Here is a 25,432-nt window from a genome sequence, read left to right as displayed (position 1 = left end):
CTTTCCAAAATATAAAATTAGGAACAAAAAATGTGTTTTGTTTTTTAAAGGACGTTTGAAGAGTTGTGAATTACAAACTAAATACACATATGTGTTTAATGTGGACATCAAATAAAATAAATTCTTTTATTATTAGTATAGAAATATAGATATTAATATTTATAATTAATTTTTTTCATTGATTTAAAATTTACAAACGTTTCGTTTCTCTAGTGGAAGATGGATTTGAGTTAAATTTTGATAAAAAGGTTAAAATATTTTTTTAATTCTTATAGTTTTATTTACTTTATTTTTTAATCTCATAGTTTAAATAATTTTTTTGGTTCTTATATTCTTTGATCATTTTTAATAGTTTAGTACTTTAGTGATATAAATAAAAAAAATAAGTTACGAAAATTTCTGAAGATAAAATTAATGGGGATAATGTTTGATTCTTATATTATAAATTCCACTGTTAATTCTTGAAGGTGAAAATATTTTTATTATATTTTTGTGATACATGGTTTTATTGTTAGTTAATAATCATCTTTATATTTTAAATTTAAAATTATTTTAATTTAGTTTCTATATTAAGTTTTTATATTAAGATTTTAATCTAGAGATGTGAGGAAACGGTGCATCAATAAATAAGAGTAGGGATTGGGTTGAAATTAACAAAGAAAAAATGTCGAATGCAGTCACTCACAGTCACAGTCAATTTGTGTTGGTGCTGCAGAACCCCAATTTCACGGGGAGCAAAAGCAGCAGCAACAGCTTCTTCCTAAAACCCTTTGCGAAATTCACATCCCTCACATCTCAAATTTGCCACGCTTCTTTCTACCCGTTACCATCATTCGCTGACACAGTTTCAGACTCAAAGCACACAACCCTTCTCGTTGAAACTTACCATCTCCACGACAGCCTCAGAACCTTACTTGCAAAGATTGAGGAGGAAGATTCGCATCCTCTCCACATACTCTCCGAAGATGGAAATTGGTCCAAAGACCATTTTTGGGCCGTTGTCAGGTTCCTTAAAAATGCCTCAAGGTTCACCGAAATCCTTCAGGTTGGGACGACCCTTGTGACAGTTTTTAATTTTTGTGACAAATTTGATTGCTTTTCCTAAATGGGTCTTAATTGTGTTGAGTTGGGGCTTGGGGTGGAAACTATGTTGGGTTTATTTTTTAGTATTATTTCATCTTGTGGTTTTTGAGTTCTTACTTGCTTAGCACCTTGCATAGTAGGTGTTTGATATGTGGACGAACATCGAGAAATCGCGGATTAGTGAGTTCAACTATAACAAGATCATAGGCTTGTTATGTGAAGAAGGAATGATGGAAGACGCGTTATCTGCATTGCAGGAGATGAAAGTTCAAGGTCTCAAGCCTTCGTTGGACACTTACAATCCAATAGTTCATGGACTATCCAGAGAAGGTAAATTCAGTGATGCTTTGCGTTTTTTTGATGAGATGAAAGAATCTGGCATAGAACCGGATAGTGAAACCTATGATGGTTTGATTGGAGCCTATGGGAAATTTCAAATGTACGATGAGATGGGCGAGTGTGTGAAAAAGATGGAGTTAGAAGGGTGCTCTCCCGATCATATCACTTATAATATACTTATCCAAGAGTATGCTCGTGGGGGGCTACTCCAGAGAATGGAAAAGCTGTATCAGAGAATGCATTCAAAAAGAATGCATTTGCAATCTTCTACTCTAGTTGTAATGCTGGAGGCTTATACCACATTTGGGATGGTTGAAAAGATGGAAAAGTTTTACAGAAAAGTCTTGTACTCAAAGACGTGTCTAGAGGATGAATTGATTAGAAAAATAGCTGAAGTTTATATCAAGAACTACATGTTTTCTAGATTAGAGGACCTGGGACTGGATTTATGTTCCGCATTTGGTGAGAGTGACCTTGTATGGTGTCTCCGTGTACTTTCTTATGCATGCGTTTTGAGTAAAAAGGGTATGGATATAGTTGTTCAAGAAATGCGAGATGCCAAGGTTAATTGGAATGTTACCGTTGCAAATATTATCATGTTGGCTTATGTGAAGATGAAAGATTTCAGGCATTTGAGAATTTTGCTCTCTCAATTGCCGATCTATCGGGTGCAGCCTGATATAGTCACTATTGGAATTCTATTTGATGCCAATAGAATTGGTTTTGATGGCAGTGGAGCGTTAGAAACGTGGAGAAGAATGGGCTATCTACACAGAGTAGTAGAAATGAAGACAGATTCTCTGGTCCTTTCTGCATTTGGGAAAGGTCATTTTCTTAAAAGCTGTGTAGAAGTGTACTCTTCCCTTCACCCTGAAGACAGAAAAAGGGAAACATGGACTTACTATGATCTCATTGCTTTATTGACAAAGCATACTGGTAGCATCGACTGTATAAAACCAAGATAGTTAACCCATCTTTACTTTTATGCAAGTAAAATGTAAAAAAAAAAAAAAAATTGACTCACTGTCCAGCTTTTATTGTTAAGTTGGGATGATGAAAAAAAATATTAAAATGCTACTCTGGCAGACTGGAGACACTTTCAATTTTGAAACAAGTTTAGTTTATGTACATTATCACAATAATATATTTTTACACAGTCATCCAATAAGATTTAATCATTTTACTGCATCATCCTACCCATTAATATAACATGTCGATCAGAAAAATAATTCTGATAGACATCTGTATAAAAATATTTTATACCAACAGTATATATAAGTTGAACTCTTTCGAAATGATGTCTTTTTTAATGGGGTTGGGAATGCATGGCTAACGAAGATGCATCATTCACTATATGATTGGTGAGGAATTCCTAGGTTAGTGAGAAATGTCTAATCACAGTAATTATGAGAATGTGCAGGGAATAAAGTTTTGTATTACTTTAATGTGAGTTTTTTCTTCATGTTGATTTCTTGTGCACTTTTGCGTATACAGATTAGTGTTATGTGTTGGGAGTGAGTACAACTATTATATGCGACATGTATGGTTTTACATTCTATTTATTATTTTTCTTTTTTTTTTTTTGTAATTTTGAGTTGTATATCGGAATATAGTTGCAATTTTGTTTATACTTAATATTTTTTTAAATTGTTTACGTTGCATTCGACATTACTATACCATGTTTTACATTAAATTATGTGCTAAACTAATAATTTTTGTTGTGAGGTCTATATATCTTTTCCTTTTTTATATCATTTTTACAATGATGATAAGATTCAAATTTAAGACATCACATGGGATTCTTCTAAAGTGCTATTTGTTTCGGCTGGTAGATGTCTGTGGCATTTAAAATTTTTAATTACGGGGATCACTATATTTTCATCATCATGCAAATTTTTTTACTTGCCTCTCGGCAGGCTTATTTACCTACCTTAAACAACGTCCCTTACCTCTCAGTCCCGTCTCGCTCACTTGTCAAATTTCCTTACTTAATACTGCCAAAAAAATAATAATAAATTTCATCATGCAAACTTTTTTTTATTATTCATAATAATCAAATTTGGTGGTAAGTAGATTACGACATTTATGCACTTTATTTAACCAATTGAACTATCTCATTGGTATATAACAAAAATTTAATCCGAATAATATACATATATGATTAACTTAAATTTTTAAAAATTTTAATTTTCAGTCAAATAATTTTTCTTTCCTCATAATCCCTATCTTTGTCCCGAAGAATGACGACAGAAAGGATGTATTTTAGTTGTTTTATGGAAGACTATCTGCGTTTACATAATCATTCTTTTATTTCGTTGAATTCAAGATATACCTGCCATTATCGTTAGATGCCGGATCCAAGCCTCCAATGGATTAGATAAACACGAAAGCTACCTACAACTATCACCATCTACAGTCAATGTACTGAAAAACAGCTCTATTTCTTCTAAGAGCTTCTTACTGTCCGTATGAAACCCCCAGGAACCCGTATTTATGTACGCATCTGATGTCATTAAATCAATGAGATACTCACAAATGTCCCCCATATCATACGATGCGCTGAGGACTTTCTTTATCGGCTCATTTGGAAGACCCTCTTGAGCATTGTTAGAGTACACACGCTTCCTGCATTCCTGTAAATAACAGAAATGGCATAATTATGTGATATATATTATTTAAATAACCCTATTTTATTATTATTTCTTTTCATATTCCAACTTTTTTATATCCATTTTACACTTCTCTCTCTTCCTTTGTATCCCATAACCAATCATATTTGCAACATTTTCTCTCTTTCCTTTCCATCTCCCCTCCCAAGTCCCAATTGTATACACGCGAGTGTAAAAAAAAATATAAAAAATCATCTTTCTTATTTAAATGTGTTCGCATTCTTCATGAGTTTCTTTTGCTGATCCAATCACCGTTTGTTAGTATCAATAGACCTTATAGATTGGATACTCATGAAAGAATCTTTGTACGTGCTTTACAAATATAAACAAAATATGACACGTATGGTGTAATCATGGATAAAGCATAAATTAATTAAGGAAACCTAATAGAAGACTAGGAAGGAGTTACCTGGAGCATTTGATTTATAGTTGCAATTTGCTCTGTACTTAAGAAGTTAGATTTCAGTAGTTCTCGAAATAAAATCAAAATCTCCGAGCTCAAGTCACTAGCAGTAAGGTTCTCCAGCATGCCAGATATGCTTGAATTATCAAACACAGATCTCATCCACTGTGGGCTTTTACGCAGTTTCAACAACGCAATAGCTATAAGTACTGCAGGCCTTTGACTGTTCAAGAATGATTGTGATGCTAAAGCAGGAGCTGCCAAAGATACAGTCATCTCCTCTATAATCAATCTACACCAGCTACTCTCATCTAATAGATTTGTTTCCTTTCTCAGCTTTTCCCATCCCAGTAGCATTGTCAAGCAGAGGGAGCAATTTGTTGCCACTCTCAGATCATTATAGAAAACCAAACCTTCCAATATACTCCTTGTGGACATTAAGTACCCAATAGTACATTTCAACTCTTCATTATTACTGTTTATTTGGTCTGATATTCTGTTAAATAACTCTAACAGGCTATACGAAGCAACAATCTTGATTACAGGAGAACCAAAATGCAGAAGTCTGCACAGGTCATGGCAACGGATGCCAATGAAGGCTAGCGGCTCCGATGGATTCGTTGAAACAAGGAAGTTTTGCCAATCCACAAACTCTGGTAGGATAGCATGCAAGCTATAATCCAAAATTTAGGATTGACAACTCAGTTTTTTAAATATTTCGAAAAGACATAAGGGTTGTAAAATATAATATTCTGAAGTTAATATACTACAATTAATTTGCCAGAAGAAGATTAACCGATAAAGTATACTTTTAGTATTTTATTACTGATGCGAACCGACATACCTTTTAACGGCGAAGTAATGAAGCAAAAGAACAAATATTAAAGTTTCTCCGGTGCTTGTTCCCTCATCGTGGTCAACCAAAGCAGGTCCCTTCGAAGAAGAAGCACAGACTACGGTGTTGACCATAGAGATTATACAAGTATTAAAAAGAATGGCCTTTGAAGTCTCTTCAAGTGCTTTAGTGGTGGAACGATGCAAAATTAAGGAAATAATGCCAATAACGAAGAGACTTTCTTCACTTAAGATATCAACCTTTTTGGATGGAATTGAATACTCCATCATCTGCAGAAGTGAATAACGTGGTATTAGAACAATCATTAACCTAGTTACTTTCTTTTCTAGTTATTTTCGGGTTTGGTCAGTTGGTTATAAAATTTTTGTAATATCAGAGCACAATATTTGCATTCCAGCTCATCATCTCTAACCATGGTTCTGTTGTAATCTACTTCCATTTGGTTCTTGTATTCATGTATCAATTTATTTCTCATATAGAGTGCGCTCAGCTTTGCCCAACATCTTGATGCTAACTATCATCCTTCGGGAAATTCAAACTTGAAAATTGGGAGAAATAACAACCATATTAACAGAACTCGACAGTGTGCCATATCATCATTACAGTCTTACAGATAAAGATTATGCATGGAGGGGTTACGGATTATACTGGATCTGATTATACCCAGGAGTAAAGTGAAACAATTAGAAAATCCAGGGTGTACTCTAACCAAATAAAAAATAGAGGCCCGTAGGCCACTCTAAGAGGAAAATGAGACCTAAAAATAGGAATTTTTAATCATGATAATGATTGAATTTTAAGGGATGCAATGTGCATAAATAAAAGTTAAGCTACTCTCACCTTCATAGTTACTGCAACCCAAATTTGATCGGCAGATAGTGTTTCAGGATGCACTGAACCCAAAGTGTTAAAAACCAAAATTAAGATGCACGTATAAGTTGTTTTCGAGAAGGTATTACTCAAATGACACCAAGTCCTGATTGTTTTCGCTATTCCATGCAAAGATAATTGTTCACAAGCAGCTGGACAGACATGAACCATAGTTGCCATGACATTCAGAACACATATTATGTCATGTTCCTGGCCTTCTTCCTCCAAGAGATGTGCTAATAAGCACACGAAAAGTCTAGCTCCGTAGTTATCTTCAGTTGATACCAACTCTGCAAGTGTCTGTACATTTATAGTTTGATTATTGTTTCCAATAACTATGTCAGCCTCTTCTAAGTTATAGCTTCTGCAGAATTTCAAAATCTGGTGGCATAATGAATTGACTATGTTCTCTTGTTGAAACAACCACTTCAATGATACCTTGTGAATTCTTGCGGAAAGTAAATCCCATTCATCATTATTTATGAACTGGAATATTATCTCCTCCGCTTCTCGACTGTAGTGAATTTGGTAACTCATATTGCCAAGACCCCTTAATAAACTGTAAAGATTTACCAGTCGTGTCACGATCAAATTATTAGTGGTCTGATTAAGAAAATCGACCCTATTAAGAAGAATATATTGTTCAAGAGAAGCTAAAATCAACTTCTCATCTGCAAGTCTGGCAATGAAAGTCAGAGAAATGTTAGGCAAAACAGATGTCGAAGAATTGCCAATCAGGGGAATAGGAGTACGAAGTTTTGGCAGTTCAAGTACCTTTCATCATATAGTGAACTGGAGTACATGATTAGCAAAACAGCGTATTGACAAGAAGGCAAATCCAAACTGTTAGTACTCCTTTGCCCGAGCAAAAAGAGTAAATCAATAGGATCGCGGGGCAGGTGTAAAGCAGCCTCTCTAATTGGTTGTCCAGAATCATCTTGTAGGAGAGAATCCATGAGTGAACTAAGCAATAAATATATTCTATTTTTCATGCTATCTCCTGTAAACAAACCCAAACATTCATATGAAAAACTGAACCAACCGGATGAAATCAGAGTCTCTGCAAATTCCGTGGTATTAGTACTAGAGTGCAGAAGCAGTATCGAATGAAAAGTTTCCAGCAAACCCAGGGCAATGTCCTCTTCCATTTCATTGATGCCCAATACAAGCCATGGCAGTAAATGAGATCTGCATAAATCTAGAATACCGCTTCTGAGTTCTAGTTTACTAGAGTTAATGGAGTTTCCATCATGACTGTATGCATATGCCTCTTTAAGTAGGTACAAACATTGCAAAATTTGGTTGATATTCCTTTCAGAGACAGAGAGACAAGCTAAAATGGCATGTGTCGTTGCTTCCTCAATTGGTTTTGACAGATCTAAAGCTCCATTACAAGATGGAGATCTTATAAGAGCCACAAAGACAGAGCAGACCATTATAAACGTCTCAGGAATCATACCCATGTCCCCATCAGAATGTTTTCTAAGCATTCTTATCAAAACCTGAATCAGTTCCTCTAGTTGAGAAGTTGATACAGATCCGGGGCACCCAGAAATGCATTCATAAATGAGCTTCAGCGTCTCACATTGGACAGGGTGAAAAGGAACTTCAGCCACATAACGTAATGCTGGAATCAGAGTTGAAATTCCAACAACGAGTCTTAGTTTAAAGGTTTCCTCAGCAGTTGATAAATGACCTAGTACCTGAAGGCACATCTTGACTGCTGGATCCTTATACTCTGTTCATTAATAGAATAATTAGTAAGCCACCAAGGTATAACAGTAAGGGTAAAATTAAGTTCTGCATTTACAGGCATATAATGGAAAAAGATGATCTAACCTATATTAGATTTAGGATAGAGCAAACTAGATCCAGATAACCATTAATTTCACTCAATCACAAATGAGTATAAATTAGGGAAAATGCTTTTACGAGGATATAATGAAGGCAAACTATTCAATACATATACATCAATATCTTTTTCAACTAGGCCCATACTTATTGGCATACAAACAAGGTTCTATATCATTAAAACAAAAGGAGAAATAAGAGTTTATAAAGTATATACATACTCCATTGGTTAAAGGTCTTTTGAGTAATGACTAAAAGAAAAGTCATGAGAGTAAAAGTTCAAAGTGAACAATATCTTACTATTATAGAGTTGTGTTTGCAATAACCCGACAAGATTTAACCCTTCTCTTGATAAAAATATTCTCTCTAACAAATATCATAACATAACCGTAAGTGTGTTTGGCAATTTCTGAACAAAGTTCTCACCTGACAATCTCAATATTTCAAATAAATAATCTGCAATATTTTCTTCCACCAAGACTCTAATCTGATAGCCTGAAGTGCTGACTGAAGACAAATAATGAAAAAGTAAATCTAGAGCGCCGATTTGTACTTTACTGTCTGACGAAAGTAATGGGCCTTTGATGGCTTCAGCAAACAGATTTACCAGGGATGTGCCCTTGGTTCCTTCTTCGGTTTCTTTAGAATTAAATCCTTCATAGGAAGACATGTTACTAGTATCATATGCACATTCTTCCCTGAGCAAATGTCTTCGAGCAAGCATAGTCAAAAGTGCTAATCAACGAAATGGGAAGTGTCAGTCAAGAGACAATAATGAAAGTTATGCTGTAAACTATGGCATCTTATTATTACTGAAATCTATTTTGTAGACTATGCCCACACTGACTTCTAACCGGCCTTGGAATGATTAACATCAATTAGTCTTTCATTAAGCCAGCAACTTTGGTGATTAGGACATAGGCTATGGATGCAAACTCTCGGAGAGAAAGATACTAGCAGGAAATCGCCCTTCCCATTGAAATTCATTATATAAAATGGTCATCAGATGTGATGCATGGCATGGCGACGTTCTTGTCTTCATATTGTCAACATGTAACCACCCCTTTGCCTCCTAAAAATAAAAATCTAATGTTTTATACCATCTTTCTTTGTACCTATGAGTAATTGAATAATCATGAGACAAAGAGTATGTTTGGATACAAGTCTATAAGAGTTGTTAAGAATTTTTCTATTAAAAAATACTCTTTATTTATAATAGAGAAATTCTCAAAAATCCTTTTAACTTGTATTCAAATATGCTCAAATAACAAATCTCTTTCGGAGATAGCATCCTAATGTCATCCCCGTCCAAAATGGGCTTCACGTTAGGTAACAAGTTAAAACAAACAAGACACAAAAAAAAAAAAAAATTCAAGTTTTCTTTCCAAGGAACTAAAATACTTGGAACTTGATAACGGACCGATACAATTCAAGCGAACATCATCATTTTGAGTCTTCATGAGAACATCGACCAACAGGTACAAGATCTGAGGACAAAAGGGAATCAACATATCACTTCCATCTCCCTCTGCTGATGTACTCTGAAGAACAGATAATTTGTAAAGGACAAAGAGAACCTCCCCTCGAATCTCCTCACTGCACCAAGCGAGTCAAGGTCTTAACACGTGAAATAAATTTGAAAGTCAACAGTACAGCATCCAATACATATTAACAATACCTCGGCAAATGAAGCCCCGTAACAAGAACAGAAATGAGGCTACACATATCTTTTATGTGTGCATGGAGATCATTATCCTTCTCACAATTCAGAAGAGCCCCAAGGCAGTGAAGCTGTACATTCAGAACAATAGAAACAGTCCACGAATTCTTCCATAAAACGAGTTTAATTTCCATGCATCTTCAATGTAAAGATTTTAAACTTTTGTCTAATTGGAAAACATCTTAGGTATAACTTTTTCAGCAGTTGTTACAAAAGTCGATAATCTTAATATACATAACAGTCTATCATTAAATAATAGTTCAAAAAACGCTTACACTGTCAGTGTATTTTTTTTTATTTAAAAAATGCAAGAATTATAGTGACAATAACAAGAGTCAAACTTAAGACTCTGCGAAAATTCCTATCATCTACCATTAGGCTGACCATAATAGTTCTTCAATGTATATAAACAAAGAGTATTAAGTAGTATAAACATAATTAGTATGAAGCACGCACGAGTGGATGTGTTTGTATTTTATTGGATAAATTTAAATAAAAAACATAAAATAAAAGTGAATTTGGCAGAAATCATGCAATAAGTTATTCATCAATGTAAAATATTCGTACCATCAAACATTTAAATAATTATTGTGCCGTATTTATTCGTACCATCAAATATTCTAAAATTCTAAAATTAAACTATTCATCAATGTAAACATTAAAAATCTTTATATCGTAAGTGCGTCGAAATTAAACTCTTCAAATAATATTAACATTTGTATTTCGTTGTACATCTGGAGTCCCTACAAATCCTCATACTATTACGAAAAGTTGTGTAGATTTCACGTTCTGTATTATCAATGTCAATCTACTCAGAGTCAGAGAAGTTGAGCATGAAAACCTAGAGATGAGGTGAAAATTGGAAAGCGAAAGGGAAATGGAAATTACCATGTGCAACTGAGGGGAAGTCCATCCGAGAGCACCAGAAGAAACGCGATCGGAAACCCTAGCGACGAATTCGCGGCAAACGGAAGGATCGGCGGACGCGGAGAGGGCGAGGACGAGGTGAGTGAGCTGAGCGGCGATAGGTTCGTCGTGGAAGGAGGAGAGGGCGGCGACGAGAGGCGAAACGAGGAAGTGCGGGTGGAATTTGAGGAGCGATTGAAGGAAGAGAGGTATGGAGAGGGATCGAGAGAGCATGGAGAGAGCGTAGGAGACATGGACGGTGGGGGAGAGGGGGTTGGAGAGGAGGTTGGAGAAGCACACGAGGCAGATTGAAGCGCCCTCGTGCGTTTGCAGGTTCAAAGAAGATCGATGGCCTTGAGAGCATGAAAACCCATCGTCGTCAACGTCATCCACGTCGCTGCACCAGTACATTCTCTTCTCTGACCTCGCGAGAGTGATGCTGCTTTGGAGTTTTGGCGCCAAACTGATTTTTAAATTGTTCAGGTAGTTACTCTCGTTCTGTTGAGCTACTGTACAGTAAGAATAATTGGGCCTGTGGATGGGCCCATGTTTTGCAAAGTCCCTATTGGCACCCCAAATTGCTCTTATATTAGAAAAAAAATTAAAGAAAACTAACTTGTAGCAACTAATTTTATTAGCATGTGTAATTTTGTTACAAATGTCTTCTATTAGACACATAAAGTAATTTATTATCATAATTACCCTTCTAATATGTAAACTATACCTATATCTCTTTTTTGCACAGTTCTATTCACATCACAATTCTATGCTATATATGTAAATCAACCCCCCTCCCTCCACCGGTCAACAAGGCCATATTGATTCATTGCATTTTATCAAAAGCTAAACTTTTCTATAATGGAAAACACCTTTTTCTATTAAATGCCTCCTAACTCTACTGTTTTTAGCTCTCTTAATTTTCCGGGAGAGTATATATCACTAAACTCCTTCAAGATGAAAAAATAAAAGGAAAAAAATGGCAAGCGTATTTAATGAATTAAGACAGACCATATATAATCCATATTAACCTTTGCACCAAAGGTGTGTTTAGTCCTCCTAGCTTCCAGTTTAACAATCACGTTTTGGTCCATCAAACTTGTTTGCTATAAGTCCATTAAATAAATTACTCGATTTAAAATTTATAGTGTGTTTGGATGAAAATTCTAAATTGAGCAATTCATCAAACTTATTTGCTATAAGTCCATTATTTCCTTTTTTAACGTGATGCCTTATCATGCGTGCATTACCGTTTCTTCCCTTTCATTACTAATCAATCCCAACTCATGTTGTTCCTGCGTAGAAACACTCCTCTTGTCGTTGCTCCTTCATGATCTTCTAAATCTTTGGTGCCGACCGAATACTACCTTCAAGAGGTGGGAGGGTACCTGCAAAGGCACTCCGACGATCAAGTAAGTGTTTGGTATAGAGCAATAAATACTTTTATACTGGATAAAGCGTACCTCCTTTATGTCCCATCACCTGTGTATTTATAGTGACATATTTGGACCTGGTGGGCCTTCTGTCTTGGGAGATGGGTAATATACCTTGGTCAACCTTAATCTCTCTTAATTAGGTGCAATAATCATTATGTAATGAGAAACTTATCTCACCTCTGTTCCACGTGGGTCAACGTGTGCTCGGCCAAGCTTTTGGCCGAAGGGGGGTGTTCGGTTGGTTGTATGACTGAGGAGGTACTCGGTCTTCCCTTAAGTCGTGGCGATGGTTCGGTTAAGCCCAAAGGCCGAAGGGGTCTTTGATTAATGCTGAAGCCGAAGGGGTCTTCGGCCAAGGTCGAAGCCGAAGGGGTCTTTGGCCTGGGTCGAAGCTGAAGAGGTCTTCGGTCAAGGTCGAAGCCGAAGGAGTCTTCGGCCAAGGTCAAAGCCGAAGGAGTCTTTGGCCAAGGTCGAAGCTGAAGAGGTCTTCGATCAAGGTCAAAGTCGAAGGGGTCTTTGGCCAAGGTCGAAGCCGAAGGGGTCTTCGGCCAAGGTCAAAGCCGAAGGGAGGAGGGGTTTGAACATTTTCCCCTAGTGCTACCTAGTGTTAAAATAAGGCCTAGGTCGAAGGGGCCTCTTGCTCGGCCAAGGGGAGATAGTCACCCCTGTCGGTTGTTGTCTTGGCCGAAGGGATGTTTTGGTGAGGAGTCGCCGGTTTGAGGTGCTTCTCTTGGCCTTGCTAGGTTGAGGATACATTCCGGCCTAGGGTCCGACCCAAAGGGGGTGTTTACTAGTACACATGCAGATTTGAATCCACATGAATTCTTTTGCATTCTTAATGGGACTAATAACTGAATAACAATTACGCCATTAATGTTTGGCTTTCCCTCCTCACCAGCTCCTCCACGAATACTTTCATGCATTATATAAAGTTGGCATGCAATTACGAACTAAATGAACATAACATCCGCATAAAAAACATGTGATATGAAACCATCCTTTTGCAACCTTCGAAGTATCAGTGTCAACCCTTAACCACTTTCCAACATCAGAGGCCATGGCTAACAAAAAGCTTTCATCATAACTAACGAGGTTAATAGCGTGTTTGTTTTCACGTTGAATGAAACTGAACGGTAATCCATCTCTTTCCTTACTTCTACTTTTCTACTTTGGAAAGTGTAAAAAACCCGTTAAATAATATTTAAGCGGTAAAACAAACACGTTATAAGAACATGAAACTTAATCCAGACCGTGTTCTTTTTATATCCAAATCTCTAATTATTATTTGTCGAGTGAACTCTTGGTTTACGGTTTTACAGAAAAGGTAGTATATATAGGAAATTTTGAAATGTTATAATAATTAGATAAACAAGTTTTGAGATTAAATGGAATGGATTAAGTAAAGATAATAATAAAAAGGATAAGTTAAGTTCTTAAAATGTTATATACAATTATTAATATCATTTAAACTATTTAAAATTTGACTTTTTTATTTTGATTTTGAAATTTGTAAAAATAAGGACAAATTTCAAGTAATTTGAATAGATATAACATGAGTATGCCTGTGGAAAATTATTTATAAGAATAAATTACAACAGTTTGGAGTTAGCTAATCTCTCTTCCCTTTGAATTAATTTCACATAACTTAAAGACAATAAAAATTGTATAAAAAGTATAATATATATATATATATATATATATATATATATATTAGTTTTTAATTATATATTTTATATCAAATTTTAAGATTATATGATCTGCATCAAACTAAATAATTATTTACTAAAATATTATATTTAGTGTGTTTAATCATATTTTTATCTAATTCTAATATGATATTCTAAGCCATTATTGTGTGTCTAGCTATATTCATTGATCACTTGACTAAAAATACTAAAGTCAAATAAAATTGAAAATGCCAAACTTATTTCCTTTTTTTTGGTGAATTTGCTAAACTTATTTAAGGAATGGTTTTTATTGCCCTCTAATTAAAAATGAAAAGGCTAATTGTCTCCATTAAAAATCAAATATCTTAAGTTTATTAGATTAGATTTTCTCATGTTAAAAATATTTTCCTACATTAGTTAGATTTTTTCATGCTGAGACTTTATGTAGTAACATAACGAGTTTTTTTTTTTTTCCTTTTTCATTTCCAGTAGCATTTGAATTCTTAGCACACTCTTCCACATTCATAGCCATCAAACTATAAAATCCAAGGTAACACGTGAATTATACACACACGCACACCACAAAATACCCTATCTTGTAATCTCTTAAACTTGTTATTTGCTACATCTTTGCTCCTCACATTTCTTGCTCCACGTGATTTATTTCCTTGTTTTCCAACACCAGTTTTGCACCTTATATATGCAACCATGGCATTAGGTCCGGACCAAGCATTTGAAATATTTTCTCATTTTCCAGCAACAACAATTTTCAAGTTTAGACATCTAAGCAAGTCATTCTCCAATCTTGTTGAGGAAACATATTTTGTGAAGAAGCAAATCCACAACTCGTTGGAAAAAGATAACACATGTTTCTTCCTTCAACACGAGACATCTCAGAAGTATAACAACAGAGTTAAGTTTTACCCGTTACCAGGTAAGCAATCATCTTCAAATGTGTTTAGAGATGTTTTGGAGTTTTTGTCATATTCAAGCAAAGTTTTAGCTTCTACCAAGGGATTAATTATTTGCCGCACAACAAGTAAGATACCTACTGAGCTTTTTATTTGCAACCCAGCAACAAAGTGTTGGTTGCCTATTCCTTCCCCCGTGCAACTTCAAGAAAATCCTGACATTGATTTGATAATTTTATTGTTAGAATGTTATAACGATTCTGATGATTATATGGTGCTTCATTTTGAGAATCCAACTGATTGGTTCACATCAAATTATGCCTGTAAGATTTTGAAGCCTGAGGAAGGCATATGGAAACCAATGGAGAAAAGTTTCTTTGCTGGTAGAAGGAGCGTGAAGTTTAACATGCCTGTGCATCAAAATGGAATCATCCATTTCATTTCAGATTGCTTCCCTTACCTGACTAGAAGGAGCCCTTATTTTGAACCCTATATAATGTCCTATAATCTTCATAATGGCACCTCAAAAATGCTAAAGCTGCCACAAAATGCTAGAAAAGTCTCGTATGACGTGAATTGTGACATGGGCATTTTCAATTGGGGTAAGGTATCAACGGGAGATTCCTCCATTTGTTTGGTTAGACTCAAAGGGTCTACTTTTAAAGTTTGGATTTTGAAAGATTATGGATCAAATAGGTGGATGAGAATTTTGAAGGTAAGAATAGAAGACATGGGTTTAAGGGAGGAATGTCCTAAAATAAAGGGGTTCACAGTTATGAACGATGCTCTTCTAATTTTTGCGACCGAAAAAAGGATCCATAGTTGTGGCTTAACCAATAAAAACTATATGAAAATTGAAAAAATATGTGAACACGAATGTAAATCTAATGTTTGTTTTACTCCTTTCTTAGATACTCTTCGTCCGTGTGGACCCGAGGCTACAACTTTGCATTTGCCCTAGAGATTCAATCATACAATTATTGTCTATAGAGAGAAAATATGTTAACTCGGTTTTGTTTCTTTATATTGTTTTTTGTTTTTGATTGAATAACACTTTTTTATATTAATTTACCATTTTATTTTTTTTATTATCTCCTGTATAAATTACTTGGACATTGTTTATTGGCATTCACTCTTTTGTTGAAACCTCGTGGAATTATTGATGCGTGTTTGTTTACACAAAGGAACATCATTAAATTTTATTTATTTTTTCAAGCAAATTTTATAATAAAATTGTGTTGGTTGATTTTCCTTTTATACAATTATGTTTTTATCCATTTGTAGGATAACATATTAGCTAAGGTTTCATGTAATGAATCTGTATCTATTATCTATTGTATTATTATTTTGGTCATGAACTCAATACTTGAGATTTACCGTTTTAAAAAAAAAATCTATAAAGTATTTTAAGAAATATTTTTATTTTATTTTAAAATATAAAAATATAATGATTATTAACTTATAGCATGAAATTTCATCAAATAACTATTCTTTGTTTGTTATAGAACCAATTAATATATTAGAAATTGTGAATTAATATTTACTTATACATATGAAATTAGTTAAATATTTTTAATATATTTATTGTACATTTGTACATTAACGAGAAGAGTCCACATAGCATGAGTATCCACACTGCTAGAATTTTTTTTATTACATGTGACTTTTCCTGTGAATTTTTCATAAAATTCGCAGGATATGTTATTCCTGCAAATTTTTCAGCGAAATTTTATCTGCATGTAATACCTTCGTGGATAATATATTTTTGTGAATTTTAAAATTCCCAAAAAAATTTCTTGCGAAAAAAATTCGCAGGAAAGTTTCCTGCAAAAAAAATTTCACAGGAAAGTTTCCTGCAAATTTTTTCGCAAGAAATTTTGCAGGAATATTTTTTACGAAAAAAATTAAAGAAATTACTATAAATTCTATCTATAATTTTTTAACTTTCAAATGCTCACAATGAATTCATCCGAAACATTTGTTTCCATGCCTACAAGCTCCAACATGTGATATATAATCTTTTATTAAATTCTAAGATTGTAGATTATAAGCCTAACACTCAATCATACAAATCAACTTGTAATGTAAGTGTTGCCCCAAATTTTGCTACCATTTAGTAAACATTACTTGCGAATTTATTTTTGCAAGAAAATCTGCAAGAAACAAAATAAAATTCTTACAATATTTTTTGCAAATTTTTACCATGGAAAACAATTTCTATGATTATTAAAATTATAACAAAATTTGTAAGAAATATCTGTAAATTATTTTTTGCAAAAAATTTCTGTAAATATTTTTTTACAGAAAAATTCATAAGAAAATAATATTCTTTCTAGTAGTGCCATTTGTTGGTAGATAGAACATATATAAAACGAAAAGGACACAAACAAATGCCAATTTTGTAAATGGGACAGTTAGAAAAAATAAATAAATAAATAAGTATTCACTCACACCAGAAGAAAAGGGGAAGAGAGGGAGGGAGGGGGCAGAATAGAAATTGAAATATAATGATATGAGGAAAAAAAATATTAAAGGAATATATAAGTAAGGAAAAGATTCGAAGTATCGAGAACACAAAAGCAGTTTGAGCAAGTTAATTTAATCAGTCAAATGATTCACACAAATACATATCGTTTCGGACATTCATGGATGGAAATGTGGATTGATTTTGATGGTTAACCCTGTCGATTTGCTTATTTTTCATGGGTTGTATTGTTGGAGAATAAATCTACCAACTTATTTCAAATCCAGTAATTTGGTATATCAATATGTTAATTTATTTTTTTAATTTTTATATTTTTAAAACATATATTGATATAAATTTATGTCAAATCAATATTTTTATTTTATAATTTAATTTCTTTTTTAAGATAATTATTATCATTTTATATGAAATAAAAATATATTATTTTAATTACATATTTTGTATTTATATATTTTCATGTCATGTCTTTTTTTAATTAGAACATATATTACGTTGGTCTTTACATTAACAAATATAACATTTTTAATCAATTTTATAAATAATAATAAAGTTATAAATTAAAGTGATAATGTATATAGAAATATTTCAATCAAGATATAAAAAAAAATTAGATGGATTAAAAATGTTAAATTACTAACCTACTAACTTACTAAAGTGGTCTACCCATCACTAAGTGAGTCTACCCATCACTGGGGTAAATTACATTTTTCAATTAAATTTTTATTTTTAGGTCAATCAATCTCATTTTGTTTCTTTAATGAGTCAATTTGTTCATCAACTTTAAATAAATTATCTTATAATACCTATTTTCATCATACTTAATACTTATTTGGAGTTGATTGATAGTTTAGAACAAGTGAACAAATGTTTTTATTGCCTCTATTTCTTAAAATCCTTCTATTTAGATGCTTCTTATTAGCAAAAATTTTGAAGGCAAGAGCTACCTTAGAGTAAAAATTCTCTTTTTGTCAGTGTAGACAAGAAAATTTTGTAAAACTAGCTCCAATACTTGCTCAAGTGAAGCCAAGTCAGATTATCACTTAGAAACATGCATAATATATATAAAGCTAGAGTGTCAACTATTAAGAAGGCATAGGTCATACAAAGTCAATGAAGTCAAAAATAAACCAAAGATATATATTAAGCGATACAGAACACAGTCAATGTGTGGTGCAAAATAGGAAAGGTGTGTTACATAATATATTAATTAATAAATAAATAAATTTCAAGAATATGTCTACCTTTTCTGTTAAATATGACACAGTAATTAAAGATCCTTTCACACATTCAGTAAAAAAACTTGTGAAATATTTAAAGAATTTCACTTTAATAAATTGTTAATAAATAGAATGCATCCTCTTCCTTCTCATCGTCCTATTTATAAATTTAAGACATTTTAAAACATTTAAAAATTTGCTTTTTTTCATATAAAGAATTAGAAATAAATAAAAAAATAATCCCAAGTAAAAATTTATCCATTAAACTTTAATTAATATAGTAAAAAGAAAAATTGACAAATATGTAAAGAATCTCATTTAAATAAATTATTTATAACTAAAGAAATGCACCCATTTCCTTCTCATCGTCCTATGTATATGATGTGACACCCTTACTACCCCAACTTATATTGTAATAAATATTTCAATTATGGTAACAGGGTTCACATCACAATAATATAAATATAAAACATAAAACATAAGAGTTTTACAAATTGTTTTCAAAATAATATTACAATACCAAATGCATATAAATATTTCGTCCTAAAAATCCTCTGCCCCGATGTCACAATATCAGAGCATTTCCCAAAATAAAATGCTAGCATCTTATATGCCACTTGCAGCTGGATCCTCTCCACCTAAAATATCCACAATTTATACGGTGAGAAAAGAAAATATCTATATGCAAAGTACATACAAACACATCACAGTATAATATCTACAAGCATATATATAGTTTAAATATCAATTATTCAACATTTTCATAATCCATCAAACACGTCAATATCACAGTTAACATTATGCCCAGATCTCGCCATATCTGACACAAGTGATACGGGTTAATTGCCTCACTCAACTCACACCATACCAGGGGTACGCTCGTCCCTGAAGCATCACCTACCCAAGGTTCGTATCATCCCTGATCTTACAAGGAATACGCTCATCCCTAAAGTATCCACCACCCAGGGTTCGTATCATCCTTAATCCTTTAGTGTGAGTATCCACAATCACATTACAATCAATACAATCTCTTGCAATTAACCCTATGTCAGGGCAGCCATAAATGACATAAGTGGTGGTGTTAACTGTCTTACTCATCACACACCATGCTAGGTCACGCCTTCCCTATAGCACTACTTATACAGGACCGTGCCATCCTAGTCATTGATGTGAAACATCACAATCACATCTATATCACAACCATACAACATTTCAACTCATAATTCAATTTCTATCACATATGCAATTTCATATGCATAACAATTAAGACAACAAAATAGAGTTTACATACCCCTCAATCATTCTTAATAATTCCAACAAAATATAGCAAGATTATTAATGATACATGTCATATATTTATTGATTCAACACTCGACTTATTACATACTTAATACATCACATTATATTCCCTTAATTATAATCTAAATTGTCCATTAATGCAGTTCATTAGTCCAATAATCCAAAAGTTCAATATTCCAAGGGTCAATAATTCAATGTTTAATATTTCAATGGTCCAACCGTTCATGGGTCGCTTAGTTATAATATATATACAGATGATAATAGAGAAAATATAAATTAACTCCAGTAAAGGTGGCAGTGCCTCCTGGTTAGGAATCAATTTATATCTTCAATAGAATAATTATTCTAAATTATAAATTATATATATGCAGATAATAATAAAGAAATATAAATTAATTCCAGTAAAGGTGGCAGTGCCTCCTAGTTAGGAATCCATTTATATTTTCCAAATCATGTAATAAAAATATAACAAAGATGTACATTTTAGTCTTTTATCAAAAAACGTTTAAATTATAAATTAATAGGAGGCTCAGCCTTCCATTCAGATAAATTAAACATGCTTCTGAGAAATTCTACCCAATACCCTCATGTACTCTACATATAAATAACCCTCTTTTCTCCCGTACCTGGATAAATAGTAACTTGGGCAGAACCTCCTCCTCTTAAATCGGAACCGGAACTAGGGCAGAATCTCCTCTCTTTCTTTCTCCCTTTCTATCTCTCTAGAATTTCCTTCTCTCTAGAATTATGAATTTTCAAAACCCTAGGCCCCTATTTATAGAAATTTTGAAATTACTATGCACTATGCACTATTCATTAAAATAATATTATTTCATTATTATAATATTAAAGTTACTATGCACTATTCATTAAAATATTAGAATTAATTAAATTTTTAGAATTCTGAATTCCGCAGCCCCTCGTAGCCGCCCCTCATGCGCAGCCATTCACTATGCATGCATAGTAGAATACTATTCATACATACGTATACATGAATAGTAAAATACATATATGTAAATAGTAAAATACGTATATGTAAATAGTAAAATACGTATAAAAATATGGTAACTCTTCTATTAATTCCAATACATAAAAAAAATAAAATTTTGGAATGTTACACTACTTCCCTCCTTTTAGAAATTTCGTCCCCGAAATTACCTGATGCAAATAAAAATGGATATGAAGCTTTCATCTTCTCCTCTAATTCCCAAGTAGCGCTTTCTGGTATAGCTCCTCCCCAAATAACCTTTACCAAAGGAATTTCTTTACCCCTAAGTTGCTTTACCATTCGATCCTCGACTCTCACCGGGGTAGCTTCCACCGTCAAGTTCTCCTTAACCTCAATATGATCCGACTCAATCACATGCGAAGGGTCATGGATGTATTTTCGAAGTTGTGAAATATGAAAAACATCATGAAGATTTGACAGATTAGGAGGCAAAGCAATTTGGTAGGCAACATTACCGACTCTTTTAAGAATTTGAAAAGGACCAATAAATCGAGGAGTAAGTTTTCTGGATTTTAATGCCCTACCAACCCCAGTCCACGGAGTGACTTTCAAGAATACATGATCACCTTCTTGAAATTCTAAATCTTTTCTTCTCCTGTCAGCATAACTTTTCTGTCTACTCTGAGCTATCCTCATCCTATCCTGTATCAATTTAACTTTTTCAGTAGTTTGCTGCACAATTTCAGGTCCTAAGATGACATTGTCTCCAGGCTCACTCCAACACAAAGGAGTCCTACACCTCCTACCATACAAGGCTTCATAGGGTGCCATACCTATGCTAGAGTGGTAACTATTATTATAGGTAAACTCTACCAAAGGTAAAAGGCTATCCCAACTTCCTCCTTGGTCCAAAACACAGGCTCTAAGCAAATCCTCTAAAGACTGAATAGTCCTCTCAGTCTGACCATCAGTTTGAGGGTGGTATGCTGAACTAAGTCTCAGTTGGGTTCCCAAAGCTTGTTGTAGGCTCTCCCAAAATCTAGAGGTGAATCTAGGGTCTCTGTCTGAAATTATACTAGATGGTATACCATGTAATCTCACAATTTCATCAATATACAGTCTAGCTAATCTCTCCATAGAATACCTAATGTTAATAGGTAAGAAATGTGCACTCTTGGTCAACCTATCAACTATAACCCAAATGGAATCATGTCCTCGCCTAGTCCTAGGCAAAGCAACTACAAAATCCATGGAAATGCTATCCCACTTCCACTCGGGTATACTCAAAGGCTGAAGCAGTCCTGAAGGTTTTTGATGTTCTATCTTAGCCTTCTGACATACTAAGCAGGCACTCACAAATTCAGCTATGTCTTTCTTCATCCTAGGCCACCAGAATATATTTCTTAGGTCCTGATACATCTTCGTTGCTCCTGGATGAAAACTAAGCTTGCTCTTATGACCTTCCTCTAGTATCAGTCGTTTAAGTGTAGGGTTACTAGGCACACATACTCGGTCTTTAAATCTTACCACTCCATCTGCACCTAAGGTAAATTCTCCTCCCACCCCTTGTCCTATAGCCATACGTCTAGCCTCTAGAAATGGGTCTATTAACTGTGCTTCTCCAATTTCCCTTAACAACTCGCTAGTCACTCGGGTCATACCTAATCTCACACTACTATGGGTCACCTCACAAGTTAGACTTAAGTCTCTAAATTGAGTCAAAAGATCCATTTCTCTAATCATAAGAGAAGACAAATGCAAAGATTTCCTACTCAAGGCATCAGCTACCACATTAGCTTTTCCTGGATGATAATTAAGATCAAAATCATAGTCCTTAAGGAACTCTAACCATCTCCTTTGTCTCATATTTAATTCTTTTTGATCAAATAAATACTTAAGACTCTTATGATCACTAAACACCTCAAATTTAGAACCATACAAATAATGTCTCCAAATCTTAAGTGTGAATACTACAGCTGCTAATTCAAGATCATGGGTGGGGTAATTCCTCTCATGTACCTTCAATTGTCTGGATGCATAAGATACAACCTTTCCTTCTTGCATTAACACTCCACCCAAACCCATCTTAGAAGCGTCACAGTAAACCACAAAAGTCTTACTAAGATCAGGCAATACTAAAACAGGTGCACTGGTCAATTTTTCCTTAAGGGTTCGAAAACTATCTTCACATTTACTATCCCAAACAAACACAACCCCTTTCCTAGTCAAATTTGTCAAAGGTAATGCTAGCTTAGAGAATCCCTCTATGAATCTCCTATAGTATCCAGCTAAACCAAGGAAACTCCTAATCTCACTAACTGACTTAGGTGTCTCCCAATTCAACACAGCCTCAACCTTAGATGGATCTACTGCTATACCCTTACTCGAAATTACATGTCCTAAGAAACTCACCTCCTCCAACCAAAAGTCACACTTGGGCAACTTTGCATAAAGTTGATTCTCCCTGAGAGTTTGTAGTACTACCCTTAAGTGTTCCTCATGCTCCTCTTTAGTCTTGGAATAAACTAGTATGTCATCTATGAAGACAACTACAAATTTATCCAAGTACGGATGAAGAATTCGATTCATGTAGTCCATAAAAATTGCAGGAGCGTTTGTCACACCAAAAGGCATTACTAGATACTCATAGTGTCCATAGCGAGTTCTAAAGGCTGTCTTAGGTACATCATCTTTCTTAACTCTAATCTGGTGGTACCCTGATCTAAGATCAATTTTACTAAACACACAAGCACCTACCAACTGATCCATAAGATCATCTATCCTAGGCAATGGATATTTGTTTTTAATGGTTACTTTGTTCAACTGGCGATAATCCACACACAATCTCATACTACCATCCTTCTTTTTGACTAAGAGTACGGGTGCTCCCCAAGGTGATACACTAGGTCTCACAAACCCCTTCTCCAACAAGTCTTCTATTTGCTTTTTCAATTCCACTAATTCTATTGGTGACATCCTATAAGGTGCAATAGAAATAGGTCCTGCTCCTGGAACTAAATCTATGGAAAATTCTACCTCTCTTCTAGGTGGTAAACTAAACACTTCAGAAAAGACATCCGAAAAGTCACACACAACAGGTAGTTCATTTATCAGAACATTTTTCTCAGAATTTAAAGAAGCTAACAACATGTATACTTGGGCATCCTCTTGCATAGATACCTTAACTTGGTTGGCAGTCAAATAATCCTTACTCACTTTCTCAACAGGTTCACCAAAAACAATAGATTTACAAGCACAGTTCAAAAGGACATGATTGGAAGATAACCAGTCCATACCCAGAATAACATCTAGTTGACTTAGAGGTAAACAAATTAAGTCAACCAGGAAATCTCTACCTTCAATAATCAGAGGACATTTTGTACAGACATTAGAAGTAATTACAGAACCATTAGTGGGTGTTTCGACAATTAACTCAAAAGATAAGGAAGAGACAGGTAATTTTAACTTAGACACACATGCATGTGATATAAAAGAGTGAGTCGCACCAGAATCATATAAAACGGTTAAAGGAGTTCCATTAATGAAACACATACCCTGAATTAAGTCTTCGGATTGAGTAGCTTCGACACCACTCAAGGCAAATACTCTTCCTGTGGTTCGAGGTTTTCTAGCGTTGCCTCCATTCTCTGTTGTTTCTTTCTTATTCTGAGGACATTCACTAGCCTTGTGTCCTTTCTGTTGACATTTGTAGCATATTATTGCTTTTGGTAATCGACAATCAAATGCCCTATGCCCTGGTTTTCCACAGTTATAGCAGTTTTTGTGTGGAATAATGTTCACACTCCCACTTCCAGAAAGTTGGCTAGCTTGGTTCTTTTGCACAAAGTCTTGACTATTCACTTTAGTATTCGTATTCCCAGCGGGCTTGTTATAAGGTTTACCCTTATTGGATGAACCAAACTTATTATTTCTCATTGGTCCCCCACTTTTATAATGAGTTACCCTAGCTCGGTTGTCCTCATCATAAACTCTGCATTTATTTACCAATTCGTGGTAGTGCGTGATCCCTTGATAATTGAATACTTGTTTAATCTCTGGGCGAAGACCGCTCACAAACTTTACGCATTTGTCCTCCTCATTGCCCACACCATCATACATAGGACAGAATCTAACCAAATCTTCAAACTTGGTCACGTACTCCGCCACCGAATCCTCTCCTTGTTTTAACTCAAGAAATTCCACCTGTTTCTTATGTCTTATATCTCGGGGAAAATATTTCTCCAAGAATAACAGTTTAAAATTATCCCAACTTACTTGGGTTCCCGTAGCTATTATTCTTTTCCAAGTACTTTGCCACCAGATGCCAGCTTCTCCAGAGAGCATGAAGGTAGCCAAAGTCACCTTCTGTATTATAGGACATCCCATAGCTTGGAATATCTTTTCAACTTCAAATATCCAGTCAGCAGCTCCGTCAGGATTATATCCTCCACGGAAACTTGGTGGATTATTTCGCTGGAATCTCTCTAGCCAATCAATGTCTGGTCGTTGGTTCAAATTACCAAGAGCCTGAGCCATTGCTTGCAGAGCATCAGCTATTGCACGATCGTTTCTACCTCCTGCCATTGTTTTTCTGTTTTTCCCAGAAAAGTTAACAATTATGCTTTAAAACAACAATTGTCATTTTAACATATCAATTAAGTTCAATAATCAATTTACTACACCATTCATCTACCAAACAAGCACAGTAGACTCATGACTCACGGCCGATTGAATCGACATGCTCTGATACCACTAAATGTGACACCCTTACTAC

The 25,432-nt window shown here is 34.4% G+C and overlaps 3 protein-coding genes across 3 annotated transcripts; 2 read left to right on the top strand and 1 right to left on the bottom strand.

The window, feature by feature from the left end:
• Positions 1 to 631: 631 nt before the first annotated feature.
• LOC109797046 (Pentatricopeptide repeat (PPR) superfamily protein) lies at positions 632 to 2,610 on the top strand. The gene is made up of 2 exons (XM_020356944.3): positions 632 to 1,045; positions 1,224 to 2,610. The coding sequence occupies exons 1-2, from the start codon at positions 665 to 667 to the stop codon at positions 2,385 to 2,387; spliced, it is 1,545 nt and encodes a 514-aa protein (XP_020212533.1). The 5' UTR covers positions 632 to 664; the 3' UTR covers positions 2,388 to 2,610.
• A 1,156-nt stretch (positions 2,611 to 3,766) lies between these two features.
• PRD1 (putative recombination initiation defect 1) lies at positions 3,767 to 11,146 on the bottom strand. The gene is made up of 9 exons (XM_020358896.3): positions 10,680 to 11,146; positions 9,750 to 9,862; positions 9,492 to 9,667; positions 8,498 to 8,806; positions 6,995 to 7,958; positions 6,191 to 6,899; positions 5,339 to 5,619; positions 4,501 to 5,167; positions 3,767 to 4,055 (listed from the first exon to the last, which is right to left on the bottom strand). Exons 1-9 carry the CDS (start codon positions 11,106 to 11,108, stop codon positions 3,813 to 3,815), a joined length of 3,891 nt encoding a protein of 1,296 aa, XP_020214485.1. The 5' UTR covers positions 11,109 to 11,146; the 3' UTR covers positions 3,767 to 3,812.
• A 3,359-nt stretch (positions 11,147 to 14,505) lies between these two features.
• On the top strand, positions 14,506 to 15,464 carry LOC145956486 (uncharacterized). Its single transcript, XM_083072092.1, has 2 exons — positions 14,506 to 15,315; positions 15,405 to 15,464. The coding sequence occupies exons 1-2, from the start codon at positions 14,506 to 14,508 to the stop codon at positions 15,462 to 15,464; spliced, it is 870 nt and encodes a 289-aa protein (XP_082928218.1).
• The last annotated feature ends 9,968 nt before the right edge of the window (positions 15,465 to 25,432 follow it).

This window comes from Cajanus cajan, chromosome 3 (assembly GCF_000230855.2).
Source record: "Cajanus cajan strain Asha chromosome 3, NIPB_CcT2T_4, whole genome shotgun sequence".
Taxonomy (NCBI): domain Eukaryota; kingdom Viridiplantae; phylum Streptophyta; class Magnoliopsida; order Fabales; family Fabaceae; genus Cajanus; species Cajanus cajan.
The sequence above is the reverse complement of the archived record's forward strand: the minus strand, read 5'-3'. Positions and strand labels throughout refer to the sequence as shown.

What these genes read in the sequence shown, in the direction of transcription:
- LOC145956486 (XM_083072092.1), top strand. Translation starts at nt 14,506, where the DNA reads ATGGCATTAGGTCCGGACCAAGCATTTGAAATATTTTCTCATTTTCCA. An exon ending in GCATTTTCAATTGGGGTAAG is followed by an intron (nt 15,316 to 15,404) that starts GTATCAACGGGA and finishes TGGATCAAATAG; the next exon opens with GTGGATGAGAATTTTGAAGG.
- PRD1 (XM_020358896.3), bottom strand. Translation starts at nt 11,108, where the DNA reads ATGTACTGGTGCAGCGACGTGGATGACGTTGACGACGATGGGTTTTCA. An exon ending in TGTTCGCTTGAATTGTATCG is followed by an intron (nt 8,807 to 9,491) that starts GTCCGTTATCAA and finishes TTCGTTGATTAG; the next exon opens with CACTTTTGACTATGCTTGCT. An exon ending in GGGTTGCAGTAACTATGAAG is followed by an intron (nt 5,620 to 6,190) that starts GTGAGAGTAGCT and finishes TCACTTCTGCAG; the next exon opens with ATGATGGAGTATTCAATTCC.
- LOC109797046 (XM_020356944.3), top strand. Translation starts at nt 665, where the DNA reads ATGTCGAATGCAGTCACTCACAGTCACAGTCAATTTGTGTTGGTGCTG. An exon ending in GGTTCACCGAAATCCTTCAG is followed by an intron (nt 1,046 to 1,223) that starts GTTGGGACGACC and finishes CTTGCATAGTAG; the next exon opens with GTGTTTGATATGTGGACGAA.